The following is a 26,366-nucleotide window of genomic DNA, read 5'->3' as shown; positions in this document are numbered from 1 at the left end:
TTTTTTATTATAATACACACATTTTTTTACCTTTTTATTACCATACACACATATTTTTTATTTTTTTATTACAATACACACATTTTTTTTTACTTTTTTATTACCATACACACATATTTTTTAGCTGTCATCAGGATTTGTTTGATTTATAAGTTTTTTTTCATATATTGCAATAATGCATTTCAATGAACTTTTTATGAGCCCTTAGTAGTTTTTAATTTTTTTTCATACACTATTAATATGGTGACGCAGTCATGACAACGTTTTTGTTCTAAAAAGTATCAACAAACACACTTTTCTCCTTAATTCTATCAAGAATAACCTATTGGTTCCTATCAATGAAGTATGATACGCCACACCAGTCACTTGGTCGCACCGGTCACTAGACTTAAGTCCATGATTTGGCCGTAGATGACACGCAACACTGGCCATTTAAGCTTAAGTCCATGATTTGGCCGTAGATGACACGCAACACTGGCCATTTAAGCTTAAGTCCATGATGGAGCCGTTGGTGCGATAACTGTAATCATGAGGTAACAATTGTACTGTAATCATAGCTCAAGTCCATGATGAAGCCGTTGGTTCCATTGGCGGACCCAGAGGGGTGCAGGGGTTGGCATCCCCTTTTTAATGAAATTTTCTCATATTCATGTGTGAAATTGACAAAAAAAAAGAGAAATAATATTCGACCACCCTTTTCTCTGAGGAACCTCGGCTGACACCCTTCCTTTTCAAAGTGTCTGCATCCGGCCCTGGGTTCGATGACTGTAATCATGAGGTGACAAGTGTACCTCTTAGTCAGATGTCCGTGTGTATTTGTTTTTCGTGTATATGAACCCGTAAATACTTTGGTACGGGACTTAGTTAAACTTGTTATATATTTTTGTACAAATTGCATTTACAATTCACATTTTATTTATTTATTTTTTGTTTTGTTTTGTTTTGTTTTGTTTTGCTGTGTGTGTGTGTTTTGTTGTTTTTTTCGTTGTTTTTTTTAGGTTTTTTTTCTTGGCCTTTATGCATTTGTCTATATATATTTTCAGCGATATGTATTCCCTAATAATCGCTAATGCACACAGGTGAGAAAGATAATACTGTGGCGATAACAGTAATCAGATTATTGTCCGTGATCTATACCCACCATCTATATGAAGCAGGTAAAACACCACAGGATGCCGAATCGATATTGAACAGATGGCGAAAATGTATTATTGTACATGATCGTAATTCATTCATTTTCTATACAAAACACTGAGTACACGTGGAAATTATAAATTATGTTTTTGTGAGAGAAATTCCTGTAAGAATGTGAATTCATGTCGTAAAATGTGATTTTTCGATAAGTTACTTAATATTTTATTTCAATTTGGAAAGAGTTTGACATTGTGTAGACTAACAAAATGTAGCGTTCAAAGATATGTCAATATAACTCGATAATGAACGTGAGTATGAGTTTTGTTTATAAATTGTTAGTCTTCATTCTATCGTGTTAGATAAAGAGATTTTAGATGTGTTTTTTTTTCTCAAACAGTACCCGGTATATTATATATTTGTAAAATAATTAGCCACAATTTTTTCTTCGTATTTTTTGGAATATTCATGGTTTGGTATTTGTATACTATCGTACGGAACGATTTCACAGAAAAGGTAATCGAATACATGCTGGAAAGAAATTTACGAATTATAACATTCTTCGATCTTAGACGAGTTTTAAGTAAGTTTGATCCTCACAAAGTGGATGTTGTATCTATCACAGCAATGTTTTACTACGATTACAGCCACGACACGACTTACAGGCACGTAAGTGCTGAGACCTAACATGAATTACATGGTAAATGTACAGAAAACAATTTTGAAGACTCTTTTAGGTTGGATTTCTTTATATAGTTCTATAGTTTGAATGTCGATTAACTACTCAACTTATGTATTATGTTGGAGAAAGGTAAAAAGTTTATTTTTTTTAATAGCTTACTCAAACCCCTTTTTTACCTCATCGGAATAAAAATGGGGCGTCAGTAATGCGAGGTGCTGCATTATTTTACAAATTGACATTACAGCGACATTTATATGTATACAAAACAATGGTGACAATGTATCTTTCATTAGCATGCACAATTTTTTAATAATAACATGACTATTTCCCATGCTCAACTCTGGGAAATGGAAGAGTGATGTCTGAGCAAGGAATTTTCTTTAAATTGTAGTCTTTAAAATCAAGACGAAAAAGGCAAGTTCAAGTTTACACGACTAACAGTGTTTAGTTTAAACATATTTTATTTGCAAAGAAACAAATTTGGGTTAGACAAGTTGTTCCAACTGACACGGTCTTCTCCATACATGGAAAATAACACACAGTAAATTATTGAACAAATAACGACAAGTGTAACAGTAGGTCCAAATCATAAAAAGGAAAAAAAATCATAATTGGTGTAAAACGTTAAAAAGTAATGAAAAATAAGAAAAATTTCAAAGATATTTTGATCAGTCTAAACAGAATCGACCGGAGTGCTGAATAAAATGTTGTATTGTCTTAAAGTTGTCATCATTGCTGGTGTTATCAAGTACTGCGCTACTAAATAAAATCCTTGTTATTCGATCTTCACCAGTATCCGGAAGATTGTCCATGTATAATCTGCGTTGTTCTACATACAAAGGACATTCTAGAAAGAAATTAATACTATCCTCAATAGGCCAGCCACAGGAGAATTTCTGGTCAGGCACAAAACCCACTCCGAACAGATCAGCTTTGAGTGTGTTACTCATGCGACGTAGTCTTGTGTGCAAAATATTAAGCTTTCGAATTCCAATATAATAATATGAAGGTGGTTTGAACACGAGGTTCTGATTTCTCAGTAATTGTTTGAAATTATCTAAGGTTGGCACCTGTTTCAATCGTTGGTCTAAGCTATTCCACAATCGTATAGCAGATGGAAAGAATGACTTCGAAAAAGTTTCAATACGAGTTTGAGGATAAACATAGTTGGCCTCATTTCTCAAATTATATTGATTGGTTGTGCCTACAATAGGTGTTAAACATTCTTTAAATATGTTGGTACCTTACTATTGTGTACTCTATGGAATAGACACAGTTTACGTGATCTACTAACCAGTTTCAAAATATAAAGATTCAATACTGGCATATCTTGGAAGACCGGTTACAATTCTGGCAGCTTCATTTTGTATTTTATCTAATTTATTTGCACATTCTGCAGAACATCCATCCCACAGTTCACAAGAATATTCCAGTAACGGTAAAATATAAGTATGATATATCTTATTAAAATTTGATCTGTTCAGAGTGAGCATGAGCTTTCGCAGAACACCTAACTGTCTTGTTGCATTCAGACATATATAATCAATATGGATTGACCACTTACAATCCGAAGACAATACTACTCCTAAATGCTTGTGAGTATCAACCATCTCTACTCGTTGATCATTAAATTTAATATTGATTGGTTGTTGTATTTCTTGGTTCGTAAAATATACAGCCTTGGTTTTGGCTGGGTTGAACTCTACCCTCCAGTCTTCAGACCATTTTTGTAGTTTATCAAGGTCAGAGTTAATGGCATGCTCTATTGTTAAATGATTCTGTGACGAACAGCCTAGTGCGGTATTGTCAGCTAATAACCTAGTAAAACTATTTAAATCATCAGATATATCATTTATAAAGACAAAAAATAGTAAGGGTCCAAGAACAGAACCTTGCGGAACTCCCGTGTTGATAAAAGACTCAGATGACATAGAATTGTTAACAAATACTTTCTGTCGTCTTTTATATAAATAGCTTTGAAGCCATGTAAGTACGTTATGGTTAATTCCATATGATCTAAGCTTTACTATTAACCCATTATGCCATATCTTATCAAATGCCTTCGAAATGTCACAGAACACTACCCAAATATTATATCTTCTTAGAACTTCACATATCTTATGATAAATCTCAGTCAGTTGATGGACTGTGCTGTGCCCAACCATGAAACATGACTGAAATTTATATAATAATGAGTTTGAAATTAGATAGTTGTAAAGGTACTTATATACTACTCTCTCAAAAACCATTCCGACGCAGCTTAATAACGCAATCGGTCGATAATTAGAAGGCAGAGACTTCTCCCCCTTTTTAAAGCAAGGCATAACTGACTCAAGCTTCCAAAACTCCGGAAACACTCCTGTCGATAATGATTTATTAACGAGTATATGTAACGGGACCGATATACTATCAGCGGTGTACTTGAGCATATGGTGACAAATACAATCATGTCCTGACGCCTTACCCAATTTCAGGACTTGTAGCACATCCAGAACGTCTTTTCTATTAACTATAATGTCGTTTAGTGATTGGTCAGTTCTAGGTGCAAATTCTGGAGTTGCTCGATTTGCATCTTTATTTGTAGAAATCGAACAAAAATATCGGTTAAGGAGGTCAGACTTGTTCGTTTCTAGTTGAATCGTGAAGTGCTGGTATATGGGTAAATGATCCCGAGCCTTTCATTATCTTCTTATTGGGCTAGGACTGGCATTAAGCATGTCATCTACGCTTAGGAAAAATTGTTCCTTAGCGTATTTGATCATGTTAGTGACCTTATTACGTTGCCTTAATTTTGATTGCCTTAATTTTGATTGTTTAGTTTTGATGTTTATCGCCTTGTCGCGTAATCGGTCACGTTTTCTGATCTCGCTACGCAGTTCAGAGTTAAACCACGGTTTATCGTCTGGGCGAATAGTTACCTTCTTTGACGGTATATGTCGTTTATATATCTCAATAATTTTGTTGGAGAATTCAGTACACATCACATCGATGTTATTATTGAAATATTCCACCCAATCGATCGAGTTGATAATATCGTTAATCGCATTAAAATCTCCGTGCTTGTATAACCACACCGTCCGCTTGGTGCATGAATTATTAAGTCTCTGAGGTATCTTCAAATGCAATTATGTAGCTTGATGATCACTGATAGATCTGTCAACATCAAAGACTTCAGCAAGCTGCACATCACAGTAAGGAGATACTAGAACTGGGTCTAGAAGAGTTTCCTGCCCATTAACATCATATCGCGTTGCCTCATTTATATAATTATGAATGTTATAGATCTCAATGACGTCCTTCAACATGTTCTTATTCTCCGATAATAAGTTCACGTTAAGATCACCAGTGATAACGATATTTGGCGTGTAATTCAAGGCCTGTTCAATTGATATTTGGAAGTGTTCCCAAAAGGGATTTGTTGCACCTTGTGTTCGATAGACAGCACATAGTAGCAACTTAAAACGAGGAAAGCAAACTTCGAGGAATATAAGCTCTCCGTTCGGAAATTCTAGATCATCACGATGAATTACTTTAAGCTCATACGCAATATATACTAAGACACCGCCCAATTGCAATTTCAATCTTTGCGGATAAGGTTGTTAGAAAAACCAGTCATATGAATATCATCAGATGGGATTGTTCCATCTAAGTGGGTTTCAGTAATGCATAAGATCGATGCTCCATGAGCTAGGCTTTCAACGTAAGAAAGTTTGTGCCTTAAGCTCCTAATATTAATATGCATGATCGCAAAAAGGTTGTCAATATGGGGACCCGGATTTTCACTGACGTCATTGCTGAGCAGTAAAACAATCACTAGTATAAGTATGTAACAATGTTCTTCGTGAATGGCTCAAAAATGTATCTGTGATATGCAAAGACGAGTGATTTTAAGGCTGAAATTAGGATTCCTAGAAACAAAAATGGTATATCAACACTGACGGTGTCTTTGTATGCTATTAACGGGCAAGCCCCACATGTGTAAATAGTGACGCTTTGTAATTCTCACAATTTGAACCCTGATCAAAGGTTTACTTATTTGCTTTAAATTCGCCAGAGTGAAAGAATGATATTTTAAGCCCTTACCACATAACAACAAAATGGAACCACATACTTAAGTCAGGCATCAGTCACGAATAACTCTCCATCATCTCCATATATATTCACCAAAATCAGCGTTAATTCCACTCTCTCTCCCTTGCTTTAAAACAAAGTGGTATATAATGTATGCCCGTTCAATCTTTCGTCGGTTCGTCCGTCACACATTGTATCCTTTATTCCTCCTCCACTGTACAATGAATTTTCTATAAAATTTTCTGAGAATGACAATTAAGTAATGTCACTGTGTATCTGATTTTTCAATTGTTCGAAATAAATAAAAGGTTTCTTGCAGATAGTCGACAACGATCTGTACAGGAAATTCATGTTGATCAACCACAATTAGGTTAGTCAACAATGATTATCTTAAGAGACGACAATCTGTATAGACAATATTGATAGGTCGACAACAATCTATTCAGAGACTAAAGGTTAGTCGACAACGAACTGAACAGGAAGTTCATGTCAATCAACAACAATTAGGTTAGTCGACAACGATAATTTACAAAGACGACAATTTGTACAGACAGTGGATAGGTCGACATCTGTACAGAGACTTAAGGTTAGTCGACAACGATCTGCACAGAAAATGTAGAAAGCTCGAGAACAATCTGTACAGAAAACGGAGACTAAAGGTTAGTCAACAAAGATCTGTACAGAGAATGTAGGTTAGTCAAAAACAATATAGATAATTCGACAGCAATCTACACAATGTGGATAGGTCGACAACGATCTGTACGGAGATTAAAGGATAGCCGGCATCTATCTGTACAGAGAATGTAAATAGGTGAACAACAATCTGAACGGAGACTAAAGGTTAGTCGACAACGACCTTACAGAGACTATAAGTGAGTCGACAAAGATCTGCACAAGAAATTCATGTTTAATCGACAACAATCTGTTCAGATTAAGTAGGTTAGTCGACAGTGACCGTTTACAGAGACAATAATCTATACAGACAATATGGATAGGTCGACAAGAATCTGTACGGAGACTAAAGGTTAGTCGATAACGATCTGTACATAGAATATGAGATTGTCGACAACAATCTGTAAACAAATGTAGCGAGGTCTCCAACGATCTGTAGGATACTAAAGGTTAGTTGACAACAAAACTGCAAAGAAGTGTAAATAATTTGACAACGATCTGTACAAAAAAAGAATTTAAGTTGACATTTATCTGTATAGAGACTGTAGTCGACAACGATTACTTTCTGAGAACTTAGATAGGTCGAAAACAATCTGTACAGAAAATGAAGGTTAGTTAACAACTATCTGTGCAGAAAATGTAGATAGGTCGACAAGGATTATTTACTGAGTATGTAGAAAGGTCGACAACTATCTGTACAGACAATGTGGAAAGGTCGACAAACATCTGTACGGAGAATGGAGGTTAGTCGACAACAATCTGTGAAGAAAACTAAATGTTAGTCAGCAACAAACTGTACAAAGAAGATAGATTTGTCGACAACAATCTGTCCAGAGACTATAGGTTAGTCGACAATTTTTTTACAGAGAATATAGGTATGGCGACAACAATCTGTAAAGACACTATAGGTTAGTCGACAACTATCTGTAAAGACACTATAGGTTAGTCGACAACTATCTACAGAAAATGAAGGTTAGTTGATAACTGTCTGTACACCGAAGGTAGGTGGTTGACCAAGACCTGAAAAGAGAACGTAAGTAGGCCGACAACAATCAGTAGAGAGGATGTATGTTGTAGACAAAGACCTAGCTGTACAATGTAGATAAGTCGACAATGATCTGTACAGAGAATGAAGGTTATCGACAAAGACCTAAACAATGTAGATAAGTCTACAATGAGCTGTACAGAGAATGAAGGTTGTCGACAAAGACCTACACAGCCAATGTAGAAAGGTCGACAATGATCTGTTTAAAGCGAAACAAATGAACAAAGGTGTGATGAATTTATTTTGATGTTTGTCAATATACTTTTTTTTCAAAAACATAATTGACAATATTTAACTAATCAACAAAGGTTTATGGTAATATTGTTCAAAATATTGTTATTTTAATTACTTTTTATCATGTATTATTCATATTGTTTGATCAATCTTGCCCTATTAGCTTATATAACTACCTCCAGAAAACAATATCAGAAAGATTAATTTATCATTAAATTGGAATGTATTTTTATATGTTTTTAAAAATAATTTTTTTTCTCAAAAAGTATCTAAATGCTTTCAAATACATGTAATTGAAAATTTCTTCAATTAAAAATACTTTGCAATTTCTTCCAAAAATATATTTAATGATAATTGATTGCAACTACCGATTTCAATTACCCCAACCCTGGTAGGTCATCTACGATCTGTACAGAGAACATAGATTAGTCGACCATGATCTTTATATAAAATGTAGATAGGGCGACAATTTGTACATAGAATGTATGTAATAAGTAGAAAACATTCTATATAGAGAATGTAGGTAAATCAACAGCAATATGTACAGAGAATTTAGATTAGTCGACCATGATCTGTGCTGACAACGTAGATAGGTCGATAACAGTTTGTACATAGAATGTAGGTTAGTCGACAATATTTAAATTGATGTTCCTAATAAGCATTCTAGAGAATTAGAAAGCAATAATTATCAAGACGGAAAGCAGGCAATGAGTGAAGACAAAGGTTCACAAAATAAGCAAGACAATTCTTTATGAATAATTATTTTCGTTGAAATTCATTTTATTATTTTGTCTATGACTCTGAACACTTCCTCCGAACAACGCTATACGTTACATACCATAGCTTTTTATGAGATATATTTTCATTTTTATTGTTTCTTGGTTTTACTTACTGCAGTTGGAATGCATGATAGTGCAATATGGTATCAACATCGGATACCTCATAAATGTATATCGGAACCACAGGTACGTGATGACAGAACCCTATATGAGCCTCTGGATGCCCCTCCCCTTTTTCTATCTGACAGAATTTTCATTTATTTTTCCCCCTTTTTATACAACATGGGTCACTACAAATGCAAAAGATACCATCAAACTGCAGTTACTATCCACATCCAGTTTCTGAGCCTATACACATATCAGAAACTGGACGTGGATAGTAACTGCTCATATATGGTTCTGTCCTCACGTACCCGTGGTCGGAACGCGATCTCCACTGCAAATAAATATTGACGACATTACCACTGCCATTTTCCCGATGACTAAGTATCGTAGAAGACTATTCATACAACATAAAACTACCTATATCCACTGGTTTTTCTATCTGATGTCTTCAGAATTTGATACAGAATAAAACCAGTTTTTCAAGCCGGTAAAAATTAAAGACATGAAAATTCTCACCGCAAAATAACGACACTCATTTTCGTATGTACCGAGACGACTTCAGTCTGAATCGAACACCAAACCAGCACAACTAAAATGGAAATGACGATTTGTTAGTTTCTACTCTGCTGAATGATAGACATCAAAACCGAAAGTACTTTCATTGAATATATGTGTAATTAGACATACTAACGCAATTTTGTTACTTCTTTTAAAGAAACTATTATTTTGCACTCAATGAAAAATAAAGTCTTTCGTTAATTAAGTTTAAAAAAAAAAACTTATTTACGTTTTAACAACAACAAAAACAAAGTATTTCCAAAACAGTTCTGGAATAGAACCGTAAGTGTTTCTGTCCTGATCTACGATATCTATTTTAGTTCGTAGTTTGTTTACACACATAAATTTTTCAGATTGATTACCTGTAATATAACTAAAGATTTCTATGAATCTGCTGTTACTAATCGACGCGCTTTTATTTCAGACAATAATTGTAGACTTCTACATTCGTTTTACCTTTAATCTCAGAATTTATAGATTAGAACAGTCATAAAATGAAAACTGATAATCTTAATTATTATACATTTTATGGAACTTTTCAATATAATACGCTTCATTTACCTCGATACAGAAAGAGTTGGAAGGGGGAATCGATAATTTGTGCGAGTACGTTCATTTTTCTTTAGTCCGAGCAAAATTCAAAATCTAATTTGCACTGAGAAATGGACTGATGAAGCGTAAAATACCACATAACCATCGCTTATGGTTATATCATACTGTTAAGTAAAGCCTATTGTTATGAGTCTATACTCTAAGCAGTGTAGTAATGCTTCTATCTGTTTAGAATAATACTTACTTTCGGAGATACTTTTATTTTTGCAGCATGCAGCAGACTTATAAATTTACGATATAGTTAATAGAAGTGGGGCGTATGAAGGCTGCTTTGTAAATATTTGAAGCGATCCTAGTGGATCCTATCTCATTACATGTAAATGAAATGTACTAAGATGCAAACACATGATGCTTGCATTCGTCCTTAGTTATCATAGGATTAACTGAATTTTTGGCTCCTGTATGTCAACACCATACCATTTTGGCGATAATTAAAGATAAGATTAATCAGATATAGATGTTAACTTCTCTCTTCATGGTGTTTTCTTCACAGTTCCTAACCTGAAGTCAATCTGTTCTTCGGTATTGGTATAATTTACACGCAAGTTACATGCTTAGTTACTATGAACGTATTATACTGTATCCGCATGACCACGCACATGTTTTTAATTATTGTTTAATTACCTAAATGCCGTAGAAGAACTTAATTGTTCTATGTTCCTTTTAAAAATCATACATAGTTAATGTCGTATAAAAAAGGAGTCACTACAGATATTATTGCAGGTAGAGCATAATACTTTTTCTTATTATTGATTGCATATTAGTTACAAATTCTGATTGTTTTACAAAACTTTTGAGTAAATGGTCGATACTGTTACAATAATAAGAATTACTAAACAGATTTGTGCGTTGTATAGATTTGGACGAGGTACAAAGACCTAGTTCCCCTCTATATTTTGGCTGTACATTTGGAAATATGATTTTTTAAGACATGTCAAGATGAACATAGGGATACATATACTACGTACGTTGTTTTAATTCCACCCGGTAAAGCAGCAAGAAAACATCAATCTGTTTAGTAAACAAGAGGCTCCTAGGAGCCTGAATCGCTCACATTGTTAAATTTTTGCCTTTCAAGGGCAATAACTCTATCAAGATGTTGTCCGACAGTTTGACTCCATGAAGACTTTGGTAATAAGGATATTGGCCAAACTTAACGGTTTTGGAGATATATGCAAAAAACTACTGTACAACCCCTAAGTTCTATTTTTAGTAACAGCAATGTTTTTTAACCGATCAAAAATCCAAACGGTCATTTTGTTTAGGATACCCTAAAAACAAGAATACCAACTTTCATTGAATTCTGTATAGTAGTTTCTGAGGAGAAGATTTTTGAAAGAAATAACATAAAAAAGTCCAAAAAGGGCAATCACTCCAACATGGGTGAAGAGATTTTCACCAAAATTTGACCACAGATAGATCTCATCATGCTGAATACTTTTAACCATGTCAGAATTTGGCTAAACCTAACGGTTTTGGAGATATATGCAAAAATCTGCTGTCTGACCCTTATGTTCTGTTTTTAGTAGTAACGGCTGCCATGTTTTTTAACCCATCAAAAATCCAAACGGTCATTTTGTGCAGGATCCTCTAAGGAACAGTCATTATAAGTTTCATGCAAATCTATTTAGTAGTTTCAGAGGAGAAGATGTTTGAAGAAATTGTTAACGACGATGACGACGAAGGACGCCAAATGATGGCAATAGCTCACCTGGTCTACGGCCAGGTGAGCTAAAAAGTATAGACGGGTCTTAAAATGATATTACGTCATTAACATAGGACACCTGCTTGAATTAGTAGTATGCGAGTGTAATAAATGTATTTATAATAGCCCTACATTTTTATTCTAAATGAAACAAGTCAGACAATTAGGATAAGTCCCATTGCTTAGTGAAGTAAGTCTTACGCCCTCTACAAACATATTCAATTATTTAATCGCGACATAATGTCCATATCACATTACTTTACATCCAAAGTATTGTTACTACGCATGCTGAAGTTTTATGTTATATCGACCAAGACATCAATTACACGCAGCTGTCGTCGCTGCCCCAGTATTCATATGATTGTAACAAATTGCAAACCAATTGTCAACTTCTAAATATAAAACAAGAACAAAAAGTCAACTTGTTCTTACATTGAACTTCCTGTCTTTTCTCTTGTAGTGTATAATTCTTTTAGTCTTGTAATAAAGGAGAAAAAAATTGTCAGGATGGAAAGTAATAGCACGTAGTTATAATTTTGTTGCATTAACAAATTTTACGATGACTTCATGCCCATATTGTTTTGGTTTCTACTGACTCTTTATTCTACACGTGGTTGCTTCATGTATAAAAAAGTAAAAATTCATTATTATATATCTGATAGTTTCATCACATGTCCATGGAAGAGTCGTTTTAGATTTACGAAACAGATCCACGTTCGATACGGTAAAGAAAACCGTACACTACTAGTTAATTGAGCTTAATTTCAATTTCAAATAAATTCGCATTCGCTGTTTCAGTTTTATGTTTTGCATGATTTAATTCACTCAGACTGCATTGCTAACTTAAAGAAGATAAAACAATGTATAACGTGACCACAGTATAGTCCCCGTGGTTTCGGGTTGTGCCATAAAAGAAGCCTTAATGCATTTATTCAATTTTGGTAATTAGAATTAACTAAATGTGGTGTAAAGTTTCTTGCGTGCCGGTGTATCACATTCTCGGTCCCGAATCAGATTAATTATACATTGAACTCGTCACAGTCGTTTATTAAGTCATTTATTTCTCTGTGTTACAGATACCAGTATAGTCACCCGAGGGTTTGAAGATGGCGAGTGATGTGAATGTCACCGGTATTGTGTTTGGAGCTATTTTCGGCGTACTTTTTGTTTTTACCTGCATAGTATCTGCAATAAAGGCCGTCAGGTGAGGTACTCTTTTTTTCTAAATAGACCTTATACTCACACATAACTATTTTTCAAAGTATTTTTAATTGCACGAAAAAAATCATGCGGTGAGCACATTGAAAATACAGTATCATCTAAACAGAGACGTGAGGAAACGACAGGAGCACGTGTGGTCTTACAAGCTCTACTTGTAACTTGAAAGATCATAATGGCCTTTGTTTTATTTGTTTTATTTATCTTTTCAGAGATCGAAAACGTATTAAGGAACGTATTGCCGCAAAAAGACGATTGACGCTAGAAAATAATGCGTATGACAATTTTACAGAGATAGAAACCAGAGAAATTCGCCAGCCAATTTCATCGCAAAACATTTCCATTGAAGTTCCACTTAACCAGAGCCCAGTCAATAAATCAAAATATACTGAAAGAGCACTTCCGAAGCGTTCAGACAAATCTAACCTCTCTCCTGTGAGACTAATGGTGCCACAAAGCAATACTCAAGAAACTGTTCCTCCTTGGAATTACATTCCATGTAGAAAGGCCACGAAAAACATAATTAGGAGGAATTCATACGATATGGCTATCGGCAGGTATACAGTATTATGTGGGAAGTACGGAGAGGATATGGTGAGAAATGGAAGAACTTCATCAAGACAAGTCGCATACGAAAATAATGCATTCAATGACGGCTCACTTGATTATGCTTTCTAATTGAAAGCAGCGTGTCATTTCAAACATATGATGTTCATGTATTGTTTATATATCCTTCCTATATATAGCTGATTACATTGAAAATTACCTCTTCACAACAAAGGTTATTCTTGATGTGTTACGAATAAGATCAACTATGATCCCGAGTGATGCCAGGTGCCATCCTGCCGCCATGTCATGGGTATACACAATATGTACCTGATCTTTCCACCCTCGAAAACAAAACAAAAACTTAAAAAAACGTTTTTAGTCTGCACGTCTTTTTATCGAATATAACACTACCAGTTGAGCATCACTTTCGGCGTACGATTGGTACCTGTGATACATTTCTCCGATGAATCGGGATTTGTCAACTTTAACATGATATTCAGGCATCCTTACGTCTACATACAAGTGGATAATTCCCAAACAAACAAAAATAAACAGAATCCAAAATTACTTCCTGCTGTCCATGGGTACGCACTCTGTCTCAGTAATACATCAATGCATTTTTGAGGGAACCATGATTGTAACGGAAATCAAAACAATGTAATTCAGGGACAACGACAAGATATGGAAACTGACACACACAACACAGAACATAAAATAACCAAAATGATACGTACAAAACAACAAATTAAATGAGCAATTCGGACTCCACCAAAAACTGGGAGCATTGACCAAGTGCACCGGTAGGGTTTACAAGCGTCCTCTGCTTTTATAGAAACACCAGCCGAGCTGTTAATAAAAAGTTAAGTCCGGGGTAGACGAAAAGAGGAAAGGAAAACTATGACATATTGACCCAGGATTAAATAGAACTAACATTCTACACGTATCTTGTTGGTCAGGGATTTGTTATTTTTTATTATTGAAATTCTCTTAATAATCAAATGTCTCTCAAAAATACACATTTGAAATTTTTGTTATCGAATTTTAATCTACATGTACTTTTTTTTTTCTAAATCTATGATCTTTTTGTGTTTAAGAGGAAAAAATGCATTTAATACTAGATAACCATCTTTCTGATTTCTGAACTGATTGTTTTATTTGCACTCGCATTTTTTGACATTTAAAAAATTTTCATTTTTGTTTCAAAATAGGTTGTTTTGTTTGTGGATTGCTAGTTTTATTTTTGAAAAAAAAAATGTTTTGTTTTATTTCAATTTGGTTTGGTTTATCTTAGTACTGCTCGCTGTATTTGAATGTTGTATTTTTTACGGTTTCCGCTTTCCGTTTCTGCCGTCCCTAATAAACCTTTTGGTGTGGCTCTGAGGAAGCAATAATTAGCATACATATTGCGTTTGAGTTTTCAACATATTTCACGAGGGACTTAAACATTCTGAAATAAATTTGCTTCACTGTTATTTACGTTCTGTCCATTTCTTTCCGAAACTTGGTCACGTTTAAGATGGCGTTGTTTAATTTACTTTATACATGTATAGAAAGAGGATACCACTATTTTAACACTATAGAAAACAAGACATCTTAAAAAACACACATATTTTCCATCGTCAGAATTTCTAGCATTGCCAATGTTTGAATTGTTTATACTTTAAATACAAAATTTCAGTAAAGCATAAGTTTCGTTCCGGTAGTGTTCTTGGACTTCCTCTAAAAATCTATAGTAGTATTAGAACATTTTCTTTTGTTAAAAAGGAAAGGACGTTTCTGGGGATGAATTTTGCAGGTCAAATTTGTGGAGCATAAAGTTTTCCATCTTCCCAAGTCAAGGTTTTGAGTCCAACTTCGCTCCCCCAAACGGAGTGAAGATGGACTCACAACCCTGACTTGGAAGAATGAAAGTTTTCATGCAAAAAATATATATTCATACACAAAACGTCCCTACCGCTACCAGTATATGTCTTTATTCTCAATCACCGAAAGTACATAGTATAGAGAAGCATAAACATAAGACATATAATCACAGCGAGTTGAAAAGGACCAGTTCCAATTTCAATACAAATCTTGGTAGGCTACTAAGTAGCTTAAATAGATCTCCAGGTAAAAATCTGCCCTACATTATACCAGTGTGTCCTAATTGACTACCACAGAATACCTGTGTGATCTTTTGGACACTGCCTTTTGAGTTTGAATAGCTGTCAATTATGATGAGCTTAACTGTATATGTCTAGTAAATACAACTCACTGAGGCCATTTAAATCATTGTTAAATTTTCTATACCGGTACATTTTCAAGTTTATATTTCAGGGTATCTTATAAAAACACTGTAAACCAATCACTTTACAAGATTTCTTTAACATTTTTTAAACTGTTTAATATTAAGAAGGTCCTTAAAAGGACCGGTGCATGCAATTATATTGCAAACCGAAAACATTGCCGTTTTCTCATAAGTGTTATAACTGTTACCATAACTTTAAGCTCTTAAAACTACTTCAGCTAGAAAGAATCTCAGTTTAACAATGTATGAGCATCAAATTCTTTCTAAAAGAAGTTTAAGCATACAGATCAATTAAGTAATTGAAAATAAAAATAGGCTTGGTCTATGAATATTTAAATAAAATGAGCTGTGTTATCCAATCAGAAACAAGTAAATTCCTGGTATATAGAGTACAAGCTACCTAAACACAGAGATGGGTGGCATGATATAGAGGTTAAGGTCATCATAATTGACAGCTATTCAAACTTAAAAGGCATTGTCCAAAAGGTCACACAGGTGTTCTTAAATAGTTAAGTAGGACACATTGGTATAATGTATGGCAAATTTCTACCTAGAGAGTTATTTAAACTACTTAGTAGCCTACCAAGATTTGTATTGAAATTGGAACTGGTCCATTTCAACTCGCTGTAAATAACACTATAACAATAAAGTTGAAAACGATAGCACTTTCCATATATCCGTTAGACCCTTCATTTCGTGCATTATAAAGCTAGGACATCGTTGCTTCTAGCAGATAATTGAGTTAATAATTCGACTATCGTGGTGAATTTAAACCACTTAAATCCCCAAAATTCTTTCGTAACACAGTTTTAGCCAATCATTTGCACGATATGAGAGACGCTGACCATCAGCTGACTATTCCTATACTTGGTTCAATTTTCGTTTTCGTGCTAACATATATACTCAATACTGTTAGACCAGGTTTGCTCTCGTAAGAGATACTTGTAATTCATGATGGACTGAGGGGTTTCTTAACGCCCTTGGCTAACAGCTGGGGTCTCTCACGGGCGTGGTAAAGGATCGAAAGTTTACACAGCCCCCGAGTTTAGTCATACCCGTGAGTGTGGGTCATGGTATATTCGGTAAAATGATAGTAGTCATGTGACCACGTTCATTCATTCAATTCATTAAATGCATTACCAGGTAATTTAATGTCGATCCGCGACCTAGTGATACATATGGCAAGCCAAAGTGGACAAAAACCATTATTTTGTAATATTAGAAAAAATGAATTTTTGATATTACAAAATCGTTTTTTTTTTAATATTAGAAAAGATTTTTTAATATTAGAAATTCATTTTGTAATATTAAAAATTCATTTTCTAATATTACAAATTCCTGATTTAGTAATATTATAAAATATCACACATTTTGTAATATTACAAATTGAACATTAGAAAATCAGTCACATTTTTTAATATTACAAAATGATTTTCGCAACTGAATAGACAAATCCATTTTCTAATATTAGAAAATAAATTTCTTATATTAAAAAATCGTTTTTCAATATTAGAAATTCAATTGAATTTTTAATATTAAAAAAGTGTTTTGTGATATTAGAAATCTAATTTGTAATATTACAAAATAAATTTGTAATATTAAAAAATCATTTTTTAATATTAGAAAACACTTATTTTTTAATATTACAAATTCATTTTCTGTTACTACGAATTTATTTTCTAATATTATAAATTCATTTTCTAATATTACAAATTCCTGATTTAGTAATATTATAAAATATCACACATTTTGTTATATTACAAATTGGATTTGTAATATTAGAAAATCAGTCACATTTTTTAATATTACTAAATGATTTTCTAATATTAAAAAATCGTCATTGAATACGACAAATCCATTTTCTAATATTAAAAAATCAATTTCTAATATTCAAAAATAGTTTTAATATTAGAAATTCAACTGAATTTTTGATATTAAAAAAGTGTTTTGTGATATTAGGAAATGAATTTGTAATGTTAAAAAATCATTTTTTTAATATTAGAAAATGCTCATTTTTGTCCACTTTGGCTTGCCATAGATACAATTTGTGATCTGCACGCTTATATTGTACAGCCCACAGCATTTGCTGAATCTTTGACCTAGCAAAATACTTTTCGGGATTAAATCAATACTTTCAAGTGCATGTAAGACAGGTAAGTAAACTTATTGGTGCATGCCAGTCAATTGATGAGAAATCTCCAAGGCCGAAAAAAAATAAAGTTATGTTTCCGATCACCATTCTGAAATTTTGTAGCTTCGGTAGGTAGATTGATTGATTATTGGGGTTTAACGCCCGAGCAACAATATTTCAGCTATATTCAGGCGATGAACATGAAATGGATTACTCCAGCAACGCTAGAAATTGTCTGGCAAGCTATTTTCTGACTTGGTGCCATCCTAACCTCTAGCATCTGACATGTTGAAAGCCACCGCAAATGTTAATTAGCTAAATATGTGTTTTAAAATACTTTATGTCTTTTATTTACATTAAAGAAGTTTAACCTACCGGAAATCAAACTATAAAAATCCTAAATATTTGTTAAATACCTAGAACACATCTGTAACGAAGACAGTTGTCAAAATGACCAGCAATTTTGAATTAGATCACTAATTTTACGAAATAATATATTTTTTTGACAAAACGAAATTAAAGTTGGTAAAGGCAATTCGTTGTTTAATTTGATTTGTTCGTTCCGCAAATTTTAAAATCCGTAATTTTATCAACCGGAATTATACACTCAAAAAGCTAAAAAAGTTCTTTTTAACTGCTTTTACAAAGGATTTCCAGGATTGTTGGATTTTCTCATCAGGTAGAACATTGTTTTTCTTTAGTTTAGTCACCTTCCCCCGTATAATAGTAAAGAAACTATATAAAGCGTTTTAAACGGCAAATAGTTAACTATAATCCTGTCGATTTCAAAGAACGGCGGAACGAGCGTTATTCAATACGGCGCTCGGAAGTAAGAGATTGGGGTATGGAGGACCTCTTACGTTGTAGTAGTAGAAATGGATGAAGGGTTATGTAACGTGCTAGTAACGTGGCATTTTTGCCCAACACGGTGCACCAGTATGGTTTGCGGTCAGGTTTTCCGTATTATAGCCTGACAATCCCAGCATGTAACACGCCAGGGGTACCCCATTCCATCATTTGGGGCACACAACCCAGTTGCTCTGTGGACAGAACGTCCTAGCCCTGGGCTAGGGTTCTGAGCACTATTTAGTCGCCTTTTACGACAAGCTTAGCGCTGCTGCAGGCCTATTCTTTTGACATCCGGACATGCACGGGGCGCGTCGTTAGGTCGGGATTTATTTTTATTTAAAACTTTTGAAATGAAAGAAGTCATTATAGTGACACCAAACTCAACAACTAATAATTTTAGACTTAGTCCACGGCCAAATCTCTTTTGGAATTCGGCGCTTGAGATATTTTTTTGTTTTGATGGCGGTGGTCAAAACAAAAAATATCTCAAGTGCCGAATCCCAAAAGGGATTATCAACGACCAAGAGCACACTCACGTCATGTATGCGTGATTACAAACGATTCTAAATAATCAGTATTTCTAACTCTTTGTTTTTCCATCTAGGATAGAAAAAACATCTTTGGCTTTATTTTCTTATTTTTTTCTGAAAGACAATCGGCAGAATTTTTAATTATTATTTTTTCCAATTTCACAAATAAAACATTTTGGGTAAGGGTCTGAAGGAGGGTCGATAGGGGATCGGGAACATTTTGTAGGCCTAAACGAATGGTGTATTTATTACTCCAGCAATGCTAGAGGTTGTCTGACAAGCTATTTTCTGACTTGGGTTGGGGTATGGAGGAACAGAATTCCAACCTCTTACATTGTAGCAGTAGTCTGTATATATACAGATTATATGAGGTTTGGGTTTTGTGTTTTCAAAAGCGATTCTGAAATCGATTTTTTTTTAAATTGTTAAATATTTTTTCAAGGGAAAAATGCTCATAAAGCAGTCCAGGAGATAGGTATAGATTCTTCAAATTGCATTTCATTAAGAACACAAGTTGAATATGGTCCACATTTCTTCACATTTTGCTGGAGAAAAAACTTGGGGACCAAGGTTAAATAGGACCTTCCGTTTACATATCTTTTAACAGTTCATATTCCATACACGTACGTGTATATCATGTATATGAACTTTTCGACGTTTTGTTGCAAAACACATGGCATTGAGGAATCTGTTAAGTTGGGGTAGTCCAATTAGCTGCCCATTACTGTAACATGTAGATTCGGGGACTCTACATTATACATACAGAGGTTATGTGCACATAAAAGTACTGTATACATGTAAGTACATTCCCGAGGAGCTAGCCCCAATGAATTTTAGTTTTGCTATATATGTATATGTCAGACTGCATGCTCTGACAACTCTTAATATGATTTTTAATTTAACCATTTTTCTTTTTTTGTATTGTTTATTACGTCGTGCAAATAAAGTAAAGTTTGTACATGCACATAAAGATATAATTTTAATCATCTTCATACTTAAACATTGTACATGTATATATTACTTTTTTGAAGATGTTTATCACATAAGATCTTTTTAATACTTAAAGTTTACTTATCAATTTTTGTTAAATTTCCGATTTATAGAAAACCGTCAAAATATGACTTTATTTATATGTCATTATGTGTAAATAAATTATGAACTGAGCAAGTCCGACGGGTCCGTCAAGTCTACTCTTGTTAAATCTAGTGTGTTTTATACATGTACAAAAGTACATTAAGGGTAACCCGGTTAACTGGCTTTTAAAATCAAAACACTTAAATACGTGTATGTATTATTTTAACTTGACAAACCTTTGATTATTTTTTTAGGTTTCTGTATCTATGTGCATGCATTTGTATTAAGATTCTCCCTCAGTATTATTTCTCCATTGAGAATGGTAAAATTTGATTTTCAACATTTTAGTTTAGCATAATAAGTGGAGAAATAGTTTAGGAAATTGAAATGAGGTTGTAATTATAATCTCCTTTTCTGAGCTCATTTTATTATGATATTGTACACATATGTGTATGCAAGTTAAAATACTGCAATGTTCTCTAAAAATGTTTTATAGCCATAGTGATGTCAGATGATGTTTTCCTTAGAATATTCAATGGACATATGGATATGGATGAATCGCTTCTCTTAAAACGATGAGGGTTTTGTTTAGTATCAAGACATTAATACCACACACGTAAAAATAACTGAGTTTTGAAGATTTACAGGATTTAATGAAATAGAGATTCTAAAGAAAAGTCAATGACAGTGTTTTGAAATGCTGAATGTACATACATGTTACGTCGATTCTGAAACCAAACGACACTGGCACTGCCTCTGGATATATTTTATACAGTTGCAAAACACGTTCTATAGTATACAGTTTTTGTCCAAGGAAACATTTTTCAGGCTTCAAATGTATATAACTATTTAGAAGTTGATTAAAAATGTTTGATACAAGATCTAGTTGAAATATTGATTTTGAAGTGTTAACTGTGAGCCAGTATTGATGGATTTAGTTCATATACCGCTATTGTAATTTTGTTTCATAAGAATTTCGAATGTTATCTGTTGAGTACATGACTGTAAGTGCGACTTTTTTTCCCATTGTGCAGCGTTATTCTTTTGCTAGAGAACTGTTTAACTAGGACTAATGTAAAACAAAGACCTTATAGATGTAAATTCTTAGCAAATCACACACTACCAAGTTGGTCCTAAGGAAGAGTAATTGACAGGATTTTTATAGGGAATTGAAAGTGGAGCAAATCCCGAATTAGCCTGTATATTTGTATTTATATTTAATATAATAGTGTCACCGCAAAACTTTGTATATTGGTATGGTGCTGACAGCGGTGTCACCGTCGGCGACGACTGTTTCGTCGTCCATATTCACCTGGTTTTCGTGCGATGACTTTATAGTTATGGTTAATCTGTGGTAGACAGTAATTTGATAGGTTTCACTGTATTTGTTGTTTTCGTTTTTATATTTTATTTGTATTTGCTTAGGCTAATAAAGATGGTTTCATGGATATTTCAATGGAACTGGTTATCAAATAATAATAGTTTATATTTAATTGACGATTTACGGTTATATGACTTATTGACCGATGACTATTTCTATGGTTCTGTTAATTTTGATCTCACTGTATTGAATTCAAAGGGTTTTCCATTTCATGGTTGATTTGACCGCTCTCTTTCTTTAAATTCTATTGGATATATTTTCGGCGCTAAAGTTCTTTTGTTCTTCTATAGTCACTCTTCAATAATTTCTCAGATAGACAAGATGTGTCTTGGAAATATTTAATTCAACTTATATCTTACTATATTCTTGGAGTTTTTCTACTGCAACTTTACAGGTTAGTTCTACTCCTAAATTACTAATATATTTATATAATATGACAGAATTCTGAATATTTTAATTGGAATGAATTTGCATGATTTTCCCCTATTTGAATGATGATTGAGCGATGTGCGTTGTGTAGATGTTAAACGCTTAAATCTAATGATGAGTGAATGCGTATTCGAGCGCTCCGGAATGAATGATTTAATGTCTTGATCATTTTAAAGTTAAAGGGCAATCGTAAACATTTTCGTTAACCGTAAATACTTTTGTTAACTGGATCAATTATATTCTTATCGTAAAAGTACAAATCAGTTTTACAGGTGATTTAATACAGGTGACAATATTATATGTAAGGTATTTTTGTTCTACAGGTATTTTGATATGTCACCTATAGTATAGATTGACCTGTTTGTGATTGAGGTTTTGCATGTAGACTAGACGATTTTGCAGCCTTTGCACCTTGATGTAAGGTAAGCAGAGTGTCAATTTATTGTATAGTTATTTTTGTATGTATATAGTTAATTAGTTTGCTTACCGCATAATATAGAAGATATAGCGTGTTACGATTTTATATGCGTTTATATTGTTGAAGTTTGTAAAAACTACAAGCATACTTTATTTTTCATATTTGGTAATATTTATATATGTAGCTTGATGCGAATATCAAGTGGCAAGATGCGAATATTTTATATACATGTAAGCTGGAATAAATGTGGCATGGAACAAAGTCTGTGTTAAAGATCAGAATTTACATGTACACGGTTAATATTGGTGTTTTATGTATAAATTGTATTTTGTCTAATATAGAATTGATATTTTCTGCAAAGTTTGTAAGTAAGAGTACTTATGATTGTATTTATTTTGCAGGGCCTTTTTTTTTCTTGTAATATCCAGACATCCAGTGTCATTGTTAGAAATAAAATATGTAACCCTACCCTGTCTCTTGATGTTTTGCGCCCAACTTTAAGAGCGATTACAAATCAATTGTTATGAAGTTTTGATATGATTTTACTAATTACTAAAGAAATGTTCTTATTTGATTTTGAGTTTATGGCCCCTACCATTTTAAAATAAAGGCCATCCATGTAACTGACACACTGCAGGTTTCTGTTAATCTAAAAAAAAACCTGAGAGTCCAGAATTTTATCAAGCTAACCTGTATAAAGTGAAATGGCCAATCCTTAACATGACATAGCAAGTACACCTTCAAGGAAGAAGCACTGTAATATGTATATGACTTGTCTTATGGCAATCCATAGTGGAATTTGTTCCCCATTTAGATGTTTAGTAACACATGTTAATGGATATTTATCAATATGTGCATAATTCAATTATTGATATCAATAAATGGAGTAGTTTTCTAGACAATGCAAACACGTTCAGTACAAAACGTATATATGTTGAAATTTGCTCTTCGGACGGTACAAGTCTGCGTCCATACTTGCCCTTCGGGCAATGCCAGTCTGTGTCCACACTTGTTATATAAAAAAAGACTAAGCCAAAAATGAAGATATCATATCAGTTGCTACCCTGGAGAGTTTGACTTGTATTATCATAATCTTTATGAACTTACATAAGTTTGTTAGTTCTACAAACCGATCACAGTTCGTTAAACCTTTAAGTTCATGAATGTTGGGTCTATTTGTGAACTTGGTTTCGAGATACCGTTTTCTGTTTATATTGAGATGGAAGCATTTAACAAAAAAGGAATTCGTTCCCCAAATATCCACTATCACATAAATTGTATATTCTATTTTCTCTACTTATACTGTTCCATCTATCTGTTTCAATAGGCAATATCATATGCAGGGTCCTAAAACGGTATAAATGTCTTATATTTTTGTCTTCTCAAATTTCAAAATAGTTCTCAAATTCCAGTTTGTCGTATAACATGTAGTTTAATTCTTTCTGATAGGTTTTCACTAAATTATGCCAAGATTGTGTGAATTGACCTGTAAGAGACTGTTTTACGGTGTTATAAAGCCATCCGTTACTATCAAAGGTCTAGTTATTCCATTTATAAAAACAGCCATATTTCTAAAAAAAAATCTGATTTTTTATCCCAAGAGATGTCTTGATTATGTTTCAAAAAGCAAAGTTTTTTTCAAGTCTACCTGTCACCGATTTAGCCCGATAGTTGATGATCCATGATTGTATTATTACCTCAGAGGCCAACGTCCATTTTTTTTTTTTTTTTTTTTTTAATATGCCATAAAGTCTGGAGTTTACATTTTTAGACCAATATAAGTTTAAAGTTTAACGTCATAAAAACTTAAATGGACACGTCCAATATCGCGATTGTCATCGTACCACTTACAAGAAAATTGGCTTCACTACTTTATGGAAAAGGTCATTTAAACCATGTAACCTTCCCTTTCTAATGATATCGTAGATAGCAGACGTAGCTTTGTTCACTTGTGATTTATTCGCCTTAAAAAGCTCCTGTGCGTGAATTGAGTGCACCTAGATATGGGAATCGGTCATCAATTCTAAATGATGTCCATCAGTGGTGAAATTAATGCTTTTAGGCATTCTTTCTTTAGAAAATATCATAACTTAGCTCTTTTTGACTTAAACCTTCAATTTCCATCTCTTACAATATTCAAGCAGTTGCAGGTCATTTTTAGTTTCTGATATTAAAACAGTGTCATCAGCGCAAAGTATAAAAAAAACTAATTTAACATAACTCATATGATCAATTTTCATCTTCAAGCATTTTAAACCAAGGAAATTTTTGTCCTGAAAATATGTTACCAAATCAATGATACATATCAAGAAAATAGCAAGGGTGAAAGGTTTCCTCCTTGTCCAACACTAACTTTGCATTGGAAATAATCGCGGCCATCGAAGATTTGAGATTCAATGTTACTCTACATAATAACAAGTGTTTTCACTATTTTTCCATTTATAGCATTTAGCATTAACTTGGACCATAATCCAGACCGCCTTACAATGTCAAACGCTTTTGCGAAATCTATATAGGCACGAAATAATCTTTCTTTCGGATTTTCAAAAGTTCAAAAAGCATGTATAAAAGCACTATCAATTGCAGAAGAAGCCTTTCGAAAACCTGACTGATTTGCTTTCATTATACAAAAATACTCCACATTGTTTACGATTTTAATAATTTCCCCATTCAACTTAAAATAGTAATAGGTCTATAAATTTATGGATCTTTGCTGTCACCTTTCTTCTTATACTAAGGACTTATATTTCCGACTAACCATACACTTGGAACTTTTCCAGCATTAAATACCAAATTGATTAGTTTTACATAAATTAGCATGGAAATATTGCACGAACCTTTCATATACACGTTAACTATTTCATCTTTCATTTTTTTTTAAAATTTTAATGCATTTGTGCATCTCTTCTTTAGTAATAGCCTGATTTAAATTTTCATTCAATTCAGTCCCCTCATCATTTTGTAAATGAGGATCTTGTTCATCGTTTGATGAGTAAAGATTTTTGACAAAATTAAAGAGTATATCTATTGAAATATTGGGCTTAGATTTTTCTCTTTTACCACTTAAAATTTTCCAATATTCTTTTGAATTGGAATTTCTCATTTTGATTTTGTATTTGTTTACGTACTAACATTTTTTTTAAAAAGGTCTCATTATTTCATTCATCTTATGATAATTATTTTGGTTTTATGTCTTTAATTTTCTTCCTAAAGAAAAAAAGAAATTTGCCCAGAAGTTAAGAGAGGCAGCTCATGTTTTCTCTGCCTCAATGGAATTTACAGTCCTGGATCAGTTTTATGAAAGGTCTCAGATTGAAAATTTTCTCATTTCCACAAAATACATTTTATTTTAACAATGTCAGAAACAATTTTTTTTTTATACAAAAAAGTTACGCAGAGATTTCTAAGCCGTATAATTGGCATGTTTAGAAAAGCAAAAATGGTAGATCTAAGTCGTGGGCGCCCTTATGCTCGAAACGTTTGATTGATTACATAGTAAATAAATGCTTCCAGGAGCCTGGATCGCTCACCTGGTTATTTTTTTTTATTTTTTTGCATTTCAAAGGCAATAACTCTAACAAAGACATGTCCATTAATTATGACTCATGAAAACTTAGGCAGGACTTAACATAAGGATCATTTCATCAATAAAAGTTTTGTTTCTAACTTTAGAGTTATCAAGATATTGGCTGAAAACTGCTAAAAACCTTATTTTTCGTCTTTCAGTTGCAATTACTTTAACAAGGCGTCGTCCCACAACTTTGATCCAATGCAGAGTTTTGTAAGCCTTTGGATTATTTTGGCAATTGAAAGGATTTGGCAAAAACTAACGGTTTTGGAGATTTTTTTGACTGACCCCTTTGTTCTACTTTAATAGCAGCATCTATGTTTTTATGGATAACAAAT

At 33.3% G+C, this 26,366-nt stretch overlaps 1 protein-coding gene and 2 long non-coding RNA genes across 6 annotated transcripts; 2 read left to right on the top strand and 1 right to left on the bottom strand.

Annotated features, from left to right (window-relative positions):
* Nucleotides 1–1,209: 1,209 nt before the first annotated feature.
* LOC148623884 (uncharacterized) lies at nt 1,210–13,592 on the top strand. 4 transcript variants are annotated; one of them, XM_088566173.1, is made up of 3 exons: nt 1,210–1,442; nt 12,671–12,798; nt 13,025–13,592. In XM_088566173.1, exons 2-3 carry the CDS (start codon nt 12,701–12,703, stop codon nt 13,488–13,490), a joined length of 564 nt encoding a protein of 187 aa, XP_088422299.1. In that variant the 5' UTR covers nt 1,210–1,442; nt 12,671–12,700; the 3' UTR covers nt 13,491–13,592. The 4 variants fall into 4 exon arrangements, with proteins under 4 accessions (XP_088422299.1, XP_088422301.1, XP_088422302.1 ...); XM_088566175.1 differs by having other exon boundaries at nt 1,228–1,300; XM_088566176.1 differs by lacking the exon at nt 1,210–1,442 and adding an exon at nt 9,541–9,559.
* LOC148623885 (uncharacterized) lies at nt 2,257–9,608 on the bottom strand. The gene is made up of 3 exons (XR_015919532.1): nt 9,507–9,608; nt 9,236–9,308; nt 2,257–2,660 (listed from the first exon to the last, which is right to left on the bottom strand). It is a non-coding gene; the product is annotated as an uncharacterized LOC148623885 (long non-coding RNA).
* A 4,099-nt stretch (nt 13,593–17,691) lies between the features above and the next one.
* LOC148623883 (uncharacterized) lies at nt 17,692–23,092 on the top strand. Its single transcript, XR_015919531.1, has 3 exons — nt 17,692–22,007; nt 22,366–22,464; nt 22,862–23,092. It is a non-coding gene; the product is annotated as an uncharacterized LOC148623883 (long non-coding RNA).
* The last annotated feature ends 3,274 nt before the right edge of the window (nt 23,093–26,366 follow it).

The sequence above is a fragment of the Perna viridis genome, chromosome 2 (genome assembly GCF_037379345.1).
Source record: "Perna viridis isolate PV_CMFRI_1.1 ecotype Kerala chromosome 2, ASM3737934v1, whole genome shotgun sequence".
Taxonomy (NCBI): Eukaryota; Metazoa; Mollusca; class Bivalvia; order Mytilida; family Mytilidae; genus Perna; species Perna viridis.
The sequence above is the reverse complement of the archived record's forward strand: the minus strand, read 5'-3'. Positions and strand labels throughout refer to the sequence as shown.

Coding starts and splice junctions, on each gene's coding strand:
- LOC148623884 (XM_088566173.1), top strand. CDS start 12,701: ATGGCGAGTGATGTGAATGTCACCGGTATTGTGTTTGGAGCTATTTTC. Junction 12,799..13,024: donor TCTGCAATAAAGGCCGTCAG/GTGAGGTACTCT, acceptor TTATCTTTTCAG/AGATCGAAAACGTATTAAGG.